A 15,607-nucleotide genomic window follows, 5' to 3' on the forward strand; every position below is an offset into this window, starting at 1 on the left:
TTTTATGGAAGATAGTTTTAGTAATCTAACAAAAAATTTGGGAATTGTGTGATTGAGTGCTTATCTTCATAATTTCTCCAATCAAATTTTTTCCCCCTTTTTTTTGTCATCTCCAATCAAAGATTGATGGCATTAGACTTATCATGACTCATGTAGAATATAGTTTAGTGCCGATCACATTTCTTCAAGTTGTCTCATTCTAATTTAATAAATTAACTGCTCATATTGATAATTGATGGGCCATAGTTTGCAATTGGGATCGTCCAAAATTTTCTAGGAAACTTAATTACTATATATTCCTTTTTCTATTTCAAAGTTGTATTATTTCTTGTAATATACCAAATCATAATTAAAAAAATTAAAAAAAATCCAAAGGGTCACTTTTCCCTTTCCTTTTTCTGTTCTCTTCTCAAGTGCAGTTACCATAAATTGAGTTATATTAAACTTTAAAAGTGTAAAAAAATCTCAATTTAGGCCCAACTTTAATTTAATATTCAAGGGCAACTCAATTGCTCTACCAAAAAATAAATAAATAAATAAAAAGTGGAACACAATTGGAGCAGCTTTATTATATGGATTTATTTTGTCTTGAAACTTTACCAGATGTTAAAGTGAATGTGTTTTAATTTCATGTTCAATTGAAGTTCAACAACTAGCAAGTATAAAAATTTACAAACTTCTTCATAACTATCTCAAAATAAAAAAAATAAAAAAAAGGGGCCCATTTCACTTGTTTTGATGGTCTCCCTTTTTATAGATGTGTTTTGTTGAATCTAAAAGCCTAGCGAGACAACTCTTGGTACATGTGATGTCATTAGACATAGGTCAAAAATCTATTTGAGCTCCGCTATTTGCTAAGCTGACATGATAGCGGCTCATTGGCAGAGCCATCTTTAAACAGCAGATCTATACTGAAAGTTTTCTTTTTTCAATATTCGATGATTAAAACAAAAAAAAAACTAAAATAAAATAAAAGGTAGTCACATTCCGAGTAAAAAAATATTAAGTTATGTGACTCTATGGTCCTCTGCCTTTCTATTTCTAGATTATGATTTCTATACGTCTTCTTAAATTAAACTAGTGGTGTTACCATTGTGATCTGATTCGATGCATTTTATTAAATTTCAACCCCAAAAACAGAATATAAAAAAAAAAAAAAAAAAAAGCCAGCCAAAATAGTCTCAGATATAGATTTCAGATGAAGACCAGAAATGGGCTCCACCTGAGTCTGACACAGAGCACACAGTAGGGTTTGCGCATACACCTTCCCTCACATAGGGCGGAATCATGTGAGGGAGGGTGTATGTGCACCCGGTGCACTGAAGATTTTCTCCGGTAAAACACATCCATTTTTCTTTTTTTTTTCTTTTTTTTTTTCACAAATTTTATTTTATTTATTTTGTTATACTTTCCGTTAAAGAAAGGAAAAAAAAACCAACCACGGCCCACTTGCAACAAACTTCACACTATACGAAAACCTTTGCAAATAAATTGCAAAGCTCCATGAAAGCTAAGCTAAGCTTAATGATGGCCTAAAACCCAAATTGCTTGAATTCTTTTTGATTCGTATATCTTTTGTTCTCACTTGCAAGTTGCAAATACAATCAAAATTCCATTATTTTCTTCTTATTATCTCTTGCCTTATTAGTCATTAGCCTCCTAAGGAAATACTTTTTTCTTTTACTAGCTAAGCCTTAGCCTGACTTCCTTTTCACTCTGATGGCTTCCTCTTCCTCACCTATTTGATAGAGACAAAAAACTCAGATCTTGTTGAGAAGTGCGTTTTGAATGAAGAATCCTGAAATGGGTTCTGGGATTTGGCAAATGGGTTTGTGTTTCTGGTTGTGTTTGTTTGGAATCAGCTTCATTTCTGCGAGTTCACAGTCTGTGAATAATGGGGATGGGACTGTTGAAGGGACGGTTTTTATTGATGGAAAAGCCGCCATTGGAAAGATTGATGATGATTTTATATGTGCAACTTTGGACTGGTGGCCTCCTGAGAAATGTGACTATGGAACATGCAGCTGGGGTCGAGCTTCTCTTCTCAATTTGGTATGTTATGTCTTCTCCTTACATATATATATATATATATTTATTTTATTTTTTTCGTTTTGCTTCGGACACCTTTTTTTTAATCATTTTGTATCTGTGAATAAGATTTTTTTTTTGGTAGTTGCTAATCATCTGATTCTGAACTGTGTCTGGTCTATATTCGTGCTCTTTCAACCGCAACAAGAAGCTCTTCTGTCCCTTTTGACTGCTATTTCCCTTTTCCTCTGCTTTTCTTGTAACTTTGCTGTTGCTTTTTTTTTTGGACAACTTGGAGTTTGGGCGTTCTGTTTTTGCTAATTTCATGCTTACAGTTATCAATCTCTCTATTTTAAGTCTTTGGCTTGCTCATTCATTGGTCCAAATTTTTACCCGATTTATCTTTTCTTTCGAATGAATTGGTATCCTGTTTATTATTTGTTTTCTGTGTTCATTTATGATTATTCTCTGTGTATGGGTCTTGTTTTTGTTTCATATATCCTTTCCATATTCATTTGGTAATTCTCTTTATGCAGGATTTAAACAACAATATTTTCCTAAATGCAATAAAAGGTAAGAAATCCTCAATGTCCAATCCTTTCTTTAATGGCAGAACATTTCCTCTAGTATATTTTAGAAGCAAAACTTTGTTTCTAAAAGTACCATATTGTTCCTCACTATGACAGCTTTTTCGCCATTGAAGATTAGATTGGGAGGTACTTTGCAAGACAAGGTCATTTATGAAACAGAGAATAGCAAACAACCCTGTACTCAGTTTGTGAAGAACACATCAGAAATGTTTGGTTTCACTCAGGGTTGCCTACCCTTGCACAGATGGGATGAGTTGAACTCGTTCTTCAAGAAATCTGGGTAACAAGAATCTGTTTCTTTTCTCTCTTTCTTTCTCACCTAGAAATTTTAGATTTCTTGAAATTTAAGCAAGCTAACATTTTTAATCCCAATGGGTTCTTTTAATTACTTCAGGGCTAAGATTATTTTTGGATTAAATGCTCTTAATGGGAGATCTATACAATCTGATGGTTCTGCAACTGGTGCTTGGGACCACTCAAATGCTGAATCTCTCATCCGTTATACTGTCCAAAAGAACTACTTAATTCATGGTTGGGAGCTAGGTAAAACCAGTTAGTTTTTATTTTTTAATTTAGCTTAAAAAAATTGTTGTGAATGTTTGTTTTCCAGTATAAATATTTGTGGGATTTAGTTTTACTTTATTTTATTTTATCAGGGAATGAATTGTGTGGGAGTGGAGTAGGAACAAGAGTTGCAGCAGACCAGTATGCCTCTGACACAATTTCTCTGAAAAACATAGTGCAAGATATCTACAAAGGAATTGAACCAAAGCCACTGATTATTGCACCTGGTGGATTTTTCGATGCAAACTGGTTCAAGGAATTTGTCACTAAAACTACAAAATCTGTAGATGTGGTCACCCACCATATTTACAATCTGGGACCAGGTATCATTACATGAGCAAACAAAACCTTTCGAACATCATCCTTTGTATCTATCCACAAGTTTCCTTAAAATGGTTGAATTTTGAAGATTCTTATTCTTGCTTGTAGGGGTTGATGAGCACCTCATTGAGAAGATTCTAAATCCTTCCTATCTTGATGGCGAGTCTGATACATTTAGCAACCTCCGTGACATCCTCAAGAGTTCTCCGACTTCAGCGACTGCTTGGGTTGGGGAGGCTGGAGGGGCTTACAACAGTGGCCGTAATCTTGTTACCAATGCATTTGTATTTAGTTTCTGGTAACTTGACTAAAAACCAGTCATTTAAATTTTTGGTTTCTTCTGAAAGACAACCTTAACCCGAAGTAGTAATATATATTGGAATTGTAATGCAGGTACTTGGATCAATTGGGTATGGCGTCTGTTTATGATACCAAAACCTACTGCAGACAATCGTTGATCGGCGGAAACTACGGTTTGCTTAACACTGCTAACTTTGTGCCGAATCCAGATTATTACAGGTCATTGAACATTCAACTTAATACCTTCCAACTTTCAGTTTTCTAAATCATGTCTTTTATAATTTTGCAAGATATTCTTAGCATAACAATGCCTGTTTCCTGTTTTTCCTCATCGCAGTGCTCTTCTTTGGCACCGATTAATGGGTAAACATGTACTGTCGACAAGTTTTTCTGGAACAAAGAAGATACGTGCTTATGCTCATTGTGCAAAACAATCAGTAAGTTTATATCATACTTTAATTTCTAGGGAAAAATTGGTTAGGCATTCTCATTTTATGTTCTGACTTTACTTCGTCGTACAGAAAGGGATAACAGTACTGCTAATCAACCTTGAGAATAGTACCACCATTCAAGCCAAACTTGCCTTCAGTAGTACCTGGTCTTTTCGACATAAACACCACAGATATCATAAATCGAAGTCAATTAAGCTGCCTCAAAGTTTAAATGGTGTAACAAGAGAAGAATATCATCTAACTGCAAAAGATGGTAATTTACACAGCCAAACCATGCTTCTCAATGGCAACATTTTGAATGTAAATTCATCTGGAGACATACCTGCCTTGGAGCCTTTACATGTAAATTCTTCAGAACCAGTAGTTATTGGTCCCTACTCTATTGTATTTGCTCACTTACCATATGTTGTACCACCTGCCTGTCGGTAGGCCGTGCTGTGGAAGTGTAAATGGTTCCATATAGTGATTGATGAAATAAGAAATAGAATGCAATTCAAATGTATTAGTCATTTTTCTCAATGATAGAATGCAAAGGAAAATTTTTCAGTATAAAATACTTCTCAGATCTACTTTATCTGAGTTGGGAAACAGCCAAAGTTAAACAATACCATGTACTAGTAAAACAATGCAAAGTCCTCTTAGTCCTGGTATTCAACGAGTCAAATTGTTGGTACGTCTCTGGTTTGATAAGAGTTGGTAGGTGAGTTGTTTAAGGACAAAAACTTTGACTTTTTATGAAACATTTTAAAGAATAAGAGACTTTTGAAAGATCTGTACAAAATGAAAACTGCAGTCAAATTAATACAACGTTTTGGTGGCCAACGAAGGCTACTTGGTTAAAATAACAAACAGATTAAGATATGCTATTACAAGATATTACATTTGAATATACGTGTGCTTTTTTTTTTTTTTCTTTTTTTCTTTTTTTTTTTTTCCCCATGTGAATATACAAAAGGAAACCTAATGAATGAAGTTAATTTCTACCCTGAACTGAGATTGAATGAAGTTTCTCTCAATTTGGATACCTCATTCAAGAGAAGTAATCCTATAGTACAAAAATATCAGTCTGTTTCGGAAAAGCTTTGAGGCTTACTGCTGGCAAATGCCAACCAAACAACCGTACCAGTCAAGTAGAAGAATATTGATGGCGCAAACAATGATATCTACATAACAGATGGAAATCACATGATGACATTATATGAAAAAAGATGAAGGATATGACCCATCATTACAAATAGAAGTTTAAAGAAATAATGGTGGAACTTACACTCCATGAATGAGTTGTATCAAGAAGATAGCCTGTGAGTGCAACACCTACTATTCCAGGTACTGCCCCAACAGTGTTGGTAATACCCTGCGAAAAATTTTGAACTAGTCATAAATTCATAATTGGATTGCTGGACGTTATACTTTGTTCTGAAAGAATTAAATAAAGGCACACTGCAAAGACCTGCTATGCATATCCAAACGACATAGGGTGATACAGTGACATGGTACCAAATGTTTATGATATTAGCTTGATAAAACAGCAAGTGTAACGTACTCGGATCTATCACCAAAAGAAGGTAAAAAAACCTACGCTGCTCAATCAGACTTTTTTTCTTTTTTGGTAACTTGCTCCATAAGAGACTTTAGTATACCACAAAATAGCATAATAGGTCTTGTATATCCTAAGCAAAGATGTACAGTGTATTGACTAGAGTTTAAGTTCAAAGGGTGGGATGAATACATTGAGCCCACTGATTATGGAATGCACAACAGCAACTCCCATCACAGAAAATAATTTGGGTTTCATGCGCTTACATACCAAAAGAATACTTGCATATTCCGGCGACATATCCTGATGGGTGCAATAAAGTCCTGTATGATTTAGTTATTGCTCATTAGTTTAAAGCACAAGAAGCTTAGGTTTTGTTCATCTCGTTCTACAATTAAAGTACTCGATTGGAATTTCTGTATACCTGACAAAGCAAAGCTTGAGAGGGCTAAGCCACAAGTCAGAATCCCCACAACTTCCCAAGGGGGCAATCCTAGATCAACAGAGGAAAGAGTCATGCAAACTGCAGGAGACAAAAATGCAATTGTTTGGCAAATCTTTCGCACCTACATGCAAAAAAAATTAATATCAACTCAAAAAATTTATATAAGCAGTAGTGAATTTTAAGCTCATGAGGTTTGAAGCAGTAAACTTATTAAGCAATACTTGCTTTTGATAAAGCCAGTTCTTCCTCAGGCAATGATTCTGAGTTCAAATAAATCCCCAAACCCAGATTAAAAAAAATAAAAAATAAAAAACTTGCTTGTCACAGTTACCAGGATTATTAAAAGGATTTCACAACCAAAATGGCAATTCTATTTTTCAACTAAATATAAATATGCAGGGCTTATATGACCATATAAGAAATTAGAAAGCTGAATTGATTTTCTGCTATTATTAGAAAAATTGTATAAACTACGCAATATGTTGGGCATTTTGGGAATTTTTATTAACTGTTCATAATGTCTCCATAGTCCATACCATAGTGGTCTCAACTCCATTTCCAATTAAGTTGTCCGCAAATTGTGCAGAAAGGTTAGTCACAAAAATTGAAGCCAAAGGAGGAAGGATTGAAACCTGCAATGAATAATAATAACCCTTATAACAAGTAATTGAATATTGAACATCCATGCAATATTCATAAAATGGTATTTCCAAATAGACAACGTAAGTAAAGATATGATGTTTATGATATATCTTCTACTAAGGGCATGGCTTATAAATAATTTTATATTTATTTGTTAAGCTTGCTCCAAATAGGGCTATGTATCAATTTCCCAAAGTTCTGAGGTGAAAACGTCACTGCATCAGCCCTAACTTTATAGTGAGTTCCAAACAGCAAGACTGACCTTGCTAAGAAGCAGAAGCAATCAAATTTTTCTTCGTACAGCATAAAAATATTGTGAAGGAGTGAGAATGAAGTATCCTAAACATGGTTTAATAATTATTTTACATGGCATCTAGGATACCATTCAGGTTGAGTAGTGCGATACTCTAGGTACATGAAAGCCCTTTTCTTAAGTGTAAACTTCTCAGTGTAACATTTGAAAGTCAATGATAGTGGATATGAATATAAAAAATAATAAAATAATAAAAAATAAAAAATTGAACACGTTGCTCTTCCACTTACCCATGCAGCCTCCGTCAAATTTAGGTTCAGCTCCTCACTGCATGGCATGTTAATTGAAAATTCAGCTTCTTTATGATTGCATGTAATTAACAAGGAAAGAAACATTATTTTGGTGATGCTAGATAACCTTATTCAGAACAATTAGGGAAAAAAATCATCGCACAAAATAACACCCAATATAGTTAGTTCAAATAATATCCAATATTTGTCAGACTTGGTAACAATGGTTTTTATATGTAGTTATCATACACGTACTAAATTTTTTCAAAGAGGATATCTCAAGGTAATAAAGGTAAAGGGTGAAAAATAAAGCATTTTGATTGCTCGTCATTATCTGCAGAAAAAGATAAGCCTACAATCTTGCCTTCAATTAATTATTATCATATCATATTACATGCTACAATAGAGTCATCACATGACCTTTTTTGAATATGGTGCTAGAGAATGCTGTAAAAGGACCAAGTAAATGATATCACAAAGAAAACAAATTTATTTTTCTAGCACACTAATTTGGAATTCAGATGCCATTACCAAGCCCTTAGTAAAAAGGAATTCAGGCTCTTTTAGTAGTTTTATGACTTTGTCAAGACCAAGTTGGTATTTATTCCTGGTACTTGATGATTTCAGGCTAGAAAAACAGCATGGTTGATATTTTTATGCACATAGATTTATAAAACTTCGGATCTCTCGAGTGACAACACTTGAGAGGATTTATCCTTTTCTTTTCCAATCAGGTTAAACATTCATGTATTATCTATTATACTTCTACATGTTTTAGTGCAATTTCAAATATACTAATTATATATCTATATATATATATATATATATTAGTATTTATATAATATAAAATATAAATGTCAGTGCAAAAAGAAGAAAATAATATGATTATTAAAGCACTATAGTTCGATAGATAGGTCTCACTTAACAATTTTGCTAAGCACCATTGCAATTTAGAACCCAAAACTATGACGGTTACTAAGTTAACCAAACTAGAAAAATGTCGTAGCACCAAAATAACATCAGACAAAATTAACTGTGAGAGTGGAAATACCTAAAATAAGTGGGAAGCCAAGATAGGCAGGTATAGTGACCCCAACTTCCACAAAAATGAGCATAGATCATTGCCCACACTGCTTGACTTTGGAAAAATGCTTTCCATGGTACATCCTATAATACAAGAGTGAGCACCAAAAAAAAAAAAAAAAAAAAGGGGGTCAACATTTATAGCCAACCAAGACTTTAGCTATAGGGATATAACGCAAACTACAAGTTAACACAAACCATGTGAACAAAAATATGTATGTTATCTTCTAAGTCTACAATACTAATAATATGTAAAACTAGGGTCATCCCTTTTGCAGTTTGAATTTTCATCGTGCCGGTAAATCGATGCCTCAACAATGTCACAAGGCTGACCTGAATACTGATAACAAAATCTAGCTTTCACTATTAATAGTTTCAAGTGGCATAACTCCCAAATCCTCGCATACAGGGATCATAACAACTTCACAAATATCTCTTTCTATGGTATGAAGTTTCAATTTAACAGAAACCTGGTTTTTTTATATTAGAAAAGTTTAATATGCAGTGTTACAAGCAATGACAACCAAACTGGCCATGGCTAGGATGGGTTCACATAAATCAACCTGCATTACTGAAAGGTATCCTATAAAGTGATTGATATTCATCTTCAATCTATATATGACTGAATTTTTATATTCTGTCCATAAAGAATGACAACCATATTGATGCAGGACAGACAAGGTAGAAAAGAAAACAGATAATTAAAGATAGGATTCTAGCATCACATTGGAACAATTTTAGGAATCACTCCTAAAATCCTAGATATTACACCTAGTTTTCGTTTTTTACTAGGCATCACACCTAGTTTTGGTTTGCATCACACAGAACCAGATAAAATAATCTCGGAAAAATATTTGTATTATTCATCAACTGTCCATCAAAGGTTGTAGAGATCCCTATTTATAATAAAACCACCTAACAACATACGGAAACTAAAAATGAAATATCCTAATTTAATAAGAAAACTAAATAATAAAACTTCCTTAAAACATAAGGAAACTAAATTAAAAAATAATAATAATAATAATATTAAAACTCAAGAAATCAAATAAACATAATAATATTAAACCCCTAAAAATCATAAAACCCCTAGTAATTATAATCCTATGTAATCTCCATCATTCTCCACCACATATCCAGCTACATACTAAGATTTTAACATTTAAATATGTTAGAAGTATTATGCCTCAAAACCTGCACATTTCTCCATATTATAAGTGCCCCAAATAACACAACCACATACAACACAAGATGCACCGTACCTTAAGCGAGCCGCCCAACTTATTCAGAGAAGCATTCCATGTTTTGTTCACGAATATAGACTGTGGACCTAAGACATTATAAAAGGAAAAAGAATCTATCACTAAATTCAAGTTAAAATAAGGTCCATAAATAATAGTTAACATTAATAGAATCATTCTCATTGTTATTTGGAATCATTCAATTGTTTATCAAGGAGATTGGTACTTGTTAGCACTAACCATGGTTGACTGATCATTATTGATATTCATAACTATATTGAGAAGCTCACAGATTATAATTAATTTTAATGATGCCATGAAACATAAAAATGTATCCGAAGATTTTTTCAGATTAACTAGTTAATATGCATCTTCAAAACTAGGGAATATAATCATCTTAGTTTTACAAATAAAAGAATATGAGGGCTTTGGTGCTCACGTGCAGTGGATTCAGCAATGAATGGAGATCTTCCTTCTTTTAGAAACTGAAACCCCGAATACCTTCAAATTTAGCAAGAAGATGATCATAATTCACACACAAGTCAAAGCTGTATTCTGTGGACCAAATTCTTCGTAACGAACTTGGAGAGAGCATAGGACAATAAAGAAAATAAAGATTTTTAATTTTATCCAATGAACAGAAAGAAACAATATATTTTTTTTCTTCTGTTATCTTATTCGAATAATAACTATTGGCATATTGCACTACAAAGAGGTCTCTCACCCTGAATTAAAATCATATGACAATATTATCTGTGGGTTTAGAGATGGCTACTCACCAGCCTATCCCCAAAAGGGCAAATATGTAAAACACAGATTCCCAACCAAGATTTTGAATGAGGGAAGGAGCCAAAAGAAGCCTGTATGAATTTACATATGTTAGAAAAGACCAAAGACAGCCTGAGCGCTCATGTAAACAAAATATAAAACAGGGCACAGCAAATAAAGACTTAAAAATACTAGGAAAAGCTAATTTGGGGAAGCTTATTGTGTGTAGATTTGCATGGCACACTAGCAGCCTATAGTAGAATACTGAAATAATATCATTCATGTTGTATGCTAGATTGTCATTTGACTTAACTAAAGACAATACAAGACCAACACTACTGGAAAACATTGTAATCAGTCACTGGGTCTTTTAGCAATAAAAGACTGACTCAATGAAATGTTGACACAATGAAAAATGCATTTGACTGGTGTAACAAAATTTAAAGAAATTATGGTTAGTTTTGGTGATTTTTGCTTCTATAAATCTTTAAGCATAGAAATATATATATATATATATATATATTTTGACTTTCAAACATATATAAGAAATAATACTCTAGAAAAAATCCATTCATAGTTAAATGTGAGAAATGTTTTCTAAGGTTGAATGTTATCATTATGGTCAAAAGCAAATCAGACCATGTATCTAGCAGTTTTTCATATAAGAATGAGTCTTTATCTGCCTCACTACAATGGATAAGACATACCCTGTAACACTTCCAACACTCAAACCACCAAAAACAAATGCGACAGCCCGTGAGCGCTCCTCCAAAGGTATTGTCCTGCATGAGGTTTAAGATCTTCATTTTAGAAATAAGCTATATCATAAATGTGCAGTAGAAATATTATACTATAAGCACAAAAAGAAAATGATAATCAATAGAGGAATATTCATTATTAACAGGGATGGCCAGCTAAAAAAATATATATTAAGAAGTAAAGAAGAAGATACAAAGAATACAAACCCATTAGAAGCACAAATGCAGATTAAAGAACATACATAAGAAGGGAAGCTAGTGACCCACAACAAGAATGGAAACATATCAAAAATTAATACAGTAAAATTTATCAGACTACTATGCTCCCATGTCTATATGAAGTCATACATGCCTGGCAATTAGGTCGGTTGCTGCAGATGGGGAAACTCCTTCTCCTATTCCTACCTATATATAAAAAAGAGATGAGGAGGACTGAGTAAGTAACTAGAAGAAGATAAATTTATCCAAACTAAAAGGTAACTAGAATATACAATAAGCTTCTTGCCCCTCTCCAATTCCCCAGTAACAGAACTGAACTTATAAGGGTAGAAGGCAAGCAAAATAGCACCTACTAGTGCACTGTAGAAAATAATCAGGTTTGTCTAAGAAACAAGATGCGGCAGAACCCTTGAAAACATACCAAAATCCTTGACAAAATTAAGCCAGGCATGTATCCAGCAAGTACAGGGACGAGTGCTGTAGCCAATGACCAAGTCAAAACTCCAACCTCAAGAACTTTTCTGTGCTAGAAAGAAGATAAAATGATGAGCATGAAATCTATATCACCAACCATAAATGCTCCATAAACAAAAGAAATACTTTTAGTGCAAGCACTATTTAGTAATTATGAACACGAAGATGATTGATTGTTACCATTTGTGTAAATTGACCAAGAGTATATTTCTTAACGCAAAGCATAACATTACTTACCATTGATGCCAAAATCAGGATGTATAGGAATGATATTCAAGGCATGCCATGAAATGGTTACATTAAGGGTAAAGAAAAATACTATATTTCTTTATTAAATTACTAAGGCAGGATGGTGTTCCCATATAAGTATATCAAAACGACTGTACATGGAAGCTATGAAACTATAAACAGAGGCATGTAGACAGTGCTTTAAGAAAGTCGTCGATAATTAACTCTCTAGAAGTAGATGAGAATTCCTGATTAAACATTGTTGTATAATTACAATATCAATGAATGTTAAGCATACAAAAAGGATTTGAAATGATGATAAACAGACCTGCCACCAAATATCTTGGCAAGCCACCCTCCGGGCAACTGACTGATTGCATACCCCCAAAAGAACGATGACTGCACCAATCCAGCTGTAGACGAACTCCAACCAAACTGATGCGACATCGGTATTATAGCAACACTCAAGTTCACCTGCCAAGCATGTCAAACGAAATCAACCTCTTCAATTTCAACGTACAAAGAAAACAAAAAAATGATAGCTTATAACCAACTCCTGCTCTCAGCCAACCAGCTAGAAGAAATAATTATTTTTTCCTTTTCATTTCAAACAGTCTGTCCAATGACTCCGTTATTGTCAGAAAGTGCTACTTCTATACGTACATATCATGTAGAACCACCATGAATAAAAAATAATTGATTTTGAAGGACTTGTTGGCCACCTTCAAAACCCAAACCAAAGTTGAATATGCAACTTATAGAAAATTTGCGAACTAGGACTGCTTCAGCTAATATATCCAACCTAAAGCATTTGTATAAACTGGAAGTGGATGAAATTTAAGAATATAGTATTTTTCAAAGAAAAAGATAAATATTCAAAGTAAAACACCTTATCCATGTTGCATATAACAAACGCAAGCGAAGTGGTGCCAATAAGCTTATATCTTTGAGGAATGTTCTTCCACGGAGGCCAATTCCATTGAAAACCCACTTCCTCAGACCCAACCTCAGCTCCAAATTCGCTCTCAGAATCCAAACTCGAAGCCTCACCGTCCACTCCATCGATGCGGAGTCCAGTGAGAACTCCATCAACCCTCTTGTTCTCTATATTTTGCCTTTCCTTGATGCTACAAAGCACCGGAAATCCCAAGCGCCGCTTCGGAGGAACCAGACGCAATTGCCGGGGGTGTCGGAGTGACGAATCGAAACCCCAGGTCTGCTGCGGGCTTGCATCTTGTGAAAGAAAGAACAAATTCTCTGCTCTGAGTGTAAGTTTCGCCATTTTCGACTAAAAAGGCAAAGAAGAAAATAAACGAGCAAAAACAAAGTTTATTATTAAATTAGGAAATTTTGAGTGTCAGTGAGGAAGAAGAATCAGAGACCGTGGTGGTGGTGGTGGTGGTGGTGGTGATGGCCACTTTTGCGTAGAGACTTGAGGTGGGCAGTTGGCCACGGAAAGAGAGGTGGGTTTGTGGCCGTGAATTTTGTTTGAATTTTAGAAGCCTCCCTCAGGCTGTTGACGATATTGGGCTTTCCAATAGAAAAGTTTGCTTCTACTTAGGCCACAGAGACACCCCACACGCCACAAACTTTGGGTCTTGTGGCTGTGGCCTCTCACATGTTACCAACAATTTTCCAATGTTTTAACCCAAACAAAAACTAATAATAATAATATTAATAAACCTAAACTAATTAAAATGTTAAAAAGAAAAAAAGTACTACGTTGGGTTCAAGCCATGTTTAGTAAAAATTTATTTGATGGGTACTTTCGAACAACAAAGCTAAATGATACAGAAGAGGTTATTGTCTTGATGACATTCATGACAACCATCGTTTTCTGTCTGCACTGCCAGCCAACCAGAATGTATGCCAATGATTCACTACAAAAAATATCCAAATAATAATAATAATAATAACAATAATAATGAGAAAGTTAGACTAGACATCTTATTTAATATCTCTACTTGCATAATTACCTCTATATAGTCCACTTGAACACAATATAAGTGCTAAAACCACTATAGTTTCTAAGTACATGTCTCCCACAACCATATCAGTTTGAAAAAAAGACATTAATATTACTAATGTCTAAATCATATCAGTTTGATATTCATTTTAAACATTATCATTAAATAGTAATATTTTTTAAACATTTTTCATATTATTTATGTGATATGTTTGTTTTCATAATCTACATTTCAACCGGAGATTCTCTAAAATAATAGTGATTTGCACCATTTTTTACTATTGGATTATCCCTACTAGTTAGGATATTCATGTAATACATTTTAGACAATTTGTATCTTTCTTTTGCATCGTGCAAAATAGTTTTGTGTTTTAATTAAAAAAAAAAAATCAAGCATTTAAATTACCATGGCGGTTGGGGAAATTTTCACAGCAGGGGGATTTGTTTTGTGTTTTTAACTGAATGTTAACTAGTATCAATTCCATACAATATATAACATGCGTAACTATTAGGTGATTTTGAAAATAATCTATAATAATTAATTATATTTAAATCAAATCAAATTAATTAATTATATTATTTTTTATGAGTAAAGACTAAATCCATTGATAGTTTGTTCTCAATTTTACAATTTTCATTTATATTATTTGGTAGTTTTATAAAAATCGGACAATTTGGACGTCACTATAAATTCAATTAGAGAAATAAAATAAAATAAAATATGACAATAAAATAATAAAAATTATACAAAATAAATCTGACAAAAGTCAGCGATTAACTAATTTGCAGAGATCAAACAAATTAAATATTCTTAAATACCTTGTAACAAAAAGGACTTTAACTATAAATTTAATCAACTAAGTGAGACAGTAAAAAATAACAATAACTTTTTTAGAGAATAAAAAAATTATTATAATAAAAATTGAATTTAAAGAGGAAACTGCTCAATAGTTATATGTTTAACTGATTGGAAGCTTAAAGATTATTTGCTTCATTGTCTATTTATAGGTGAACACCTTGAAAATTTGATAAGGGCACAAATATTGTTTTAAATGATGAATGCAAATTTTCTTTAATCTCTAAAATCAAACCATTATTCCAAATCAAAGCTTTTTCCTTCACTATTTGAATCAATTTAAAAAATGATCATGTATGTTTACCACGATTCTCGAATCTCAATATTATGAATTTAGCCTTGTGTATGCCCTCATTTATTCAAGAGAAAAAAATAATTTATTTTAGAAATAAATAATTAGCCTTATTCAAGCTTCATTTACTCCCAAAAAATAATTATTATGTTAATAGAATATTATTTGTCTTATTCAGATTCATTTATTACTTTCCAAAAAATAAAGTAGCTTTATTCAAACTCCTTTAATTCCATAATTAATGTCCAAATTTATTATTTCTAATTAAAAATCGTAATTTGGATGTTTAGGAAGAAAAAA

The 15,607-nt window shown here is 33.1% G+C and overlaps 2 protein-coding genes across 3 annotated transcripts; one reads left to right on the plus strand and one right to left on the minus strand.

The window, feature by feature from the left end:
* The first annotated feature begins 1,440 nt into the window (after window positions 1–1,440).
* Window positions 1,441–4,774, plus strand: LOC107415693 (heparanase-like protein 3). The gene is made up of 9 exons (XM_016024071.4): window positions 1,441–2,052; window positions 2,565–2,601; window positions 2,715–2,898; window positions 3,013–3,161; window positions 3,275–3,505; window positions 3,612–3,801; window positions 3,897–4,022; window positions 4,141–4,240; window positions 4,325–4,774. The coding sequence occupies exons 1-9, from the start codon at window positions 1,789–1,791 to the stop codon at window positions 4,682–4,684; spliced, it is 1,641 nt and encodes a 546-aa protein (XP_015879557.3). The 5' UTR covers window positions 1,441–1,788; the 3' UTR covers window positions 4,685–4,774.
* Window positions 4,551–13,773, minus strand: LOC107415695 (probable anion transporter 6, chloroplastic). Of its 2 annotated transcripts, none has more exons than XM_025072695.3 (15): window positions 13,083–13,773; window positions 12,522–12,667; window positions 11,913–12,012; window positions 11,625–11,677; window positions 11,222–11,296; window positions 10,526–10,606; window positions 10,186–10,247; window positions 9,768–9,835; window positions 8,474–8,589; window positions 7,423–7,459; window positions 6,774–6,869; window positions 6,217–6,358; window positions 6,063–6,115; window positions 5,523–5,609; window positions 4,551–4,690 (listed from the first exon to the last, which is right to left on the minus strand). In XM_025072695.3, the coding sequence occupies exons 1-15, from the start codon at window positions 13,473–13,475 to the stop codon at window positions 4,652–4,654; spliced, it is 1,548 nt and encodes a 515-aa protein (XP_024928463.3). In that variant the 5' UTR covers window positions 13,476–13,773; the 3' UTR covers window positions 4,551–4,651. The 2 variants fall into 2 exon arrangements, with proteins under 2 accessions (XP_024928463.3, XP_015879558.3); XM_016024072.4 differs by lacking the exon at window positions 4,551–4,690 and adding an exon at window positions 5,034–5,418 and having other exon boundaries at window positions 13,083–13,769.
* Window positions 13,774–15,607: the final 1,834 nt, after the last annotated feature.

The sequence above is a fragment of the Ziziphus jujuba genome, chromosome 1 (genome assembly GCF_031755915.1).
Source record: "Ziziphus jujuba cultivar Dongzao chromosome 1, ASM3175591v1".
In the NCBI taxonomy this organism is placed as follows: Eukaryota; Viridiplantae; Streptophyta; class Magnoliopsida; order Rosales; family Rhamnaceae; genus Ziziphus; species Ziziphus jujuba.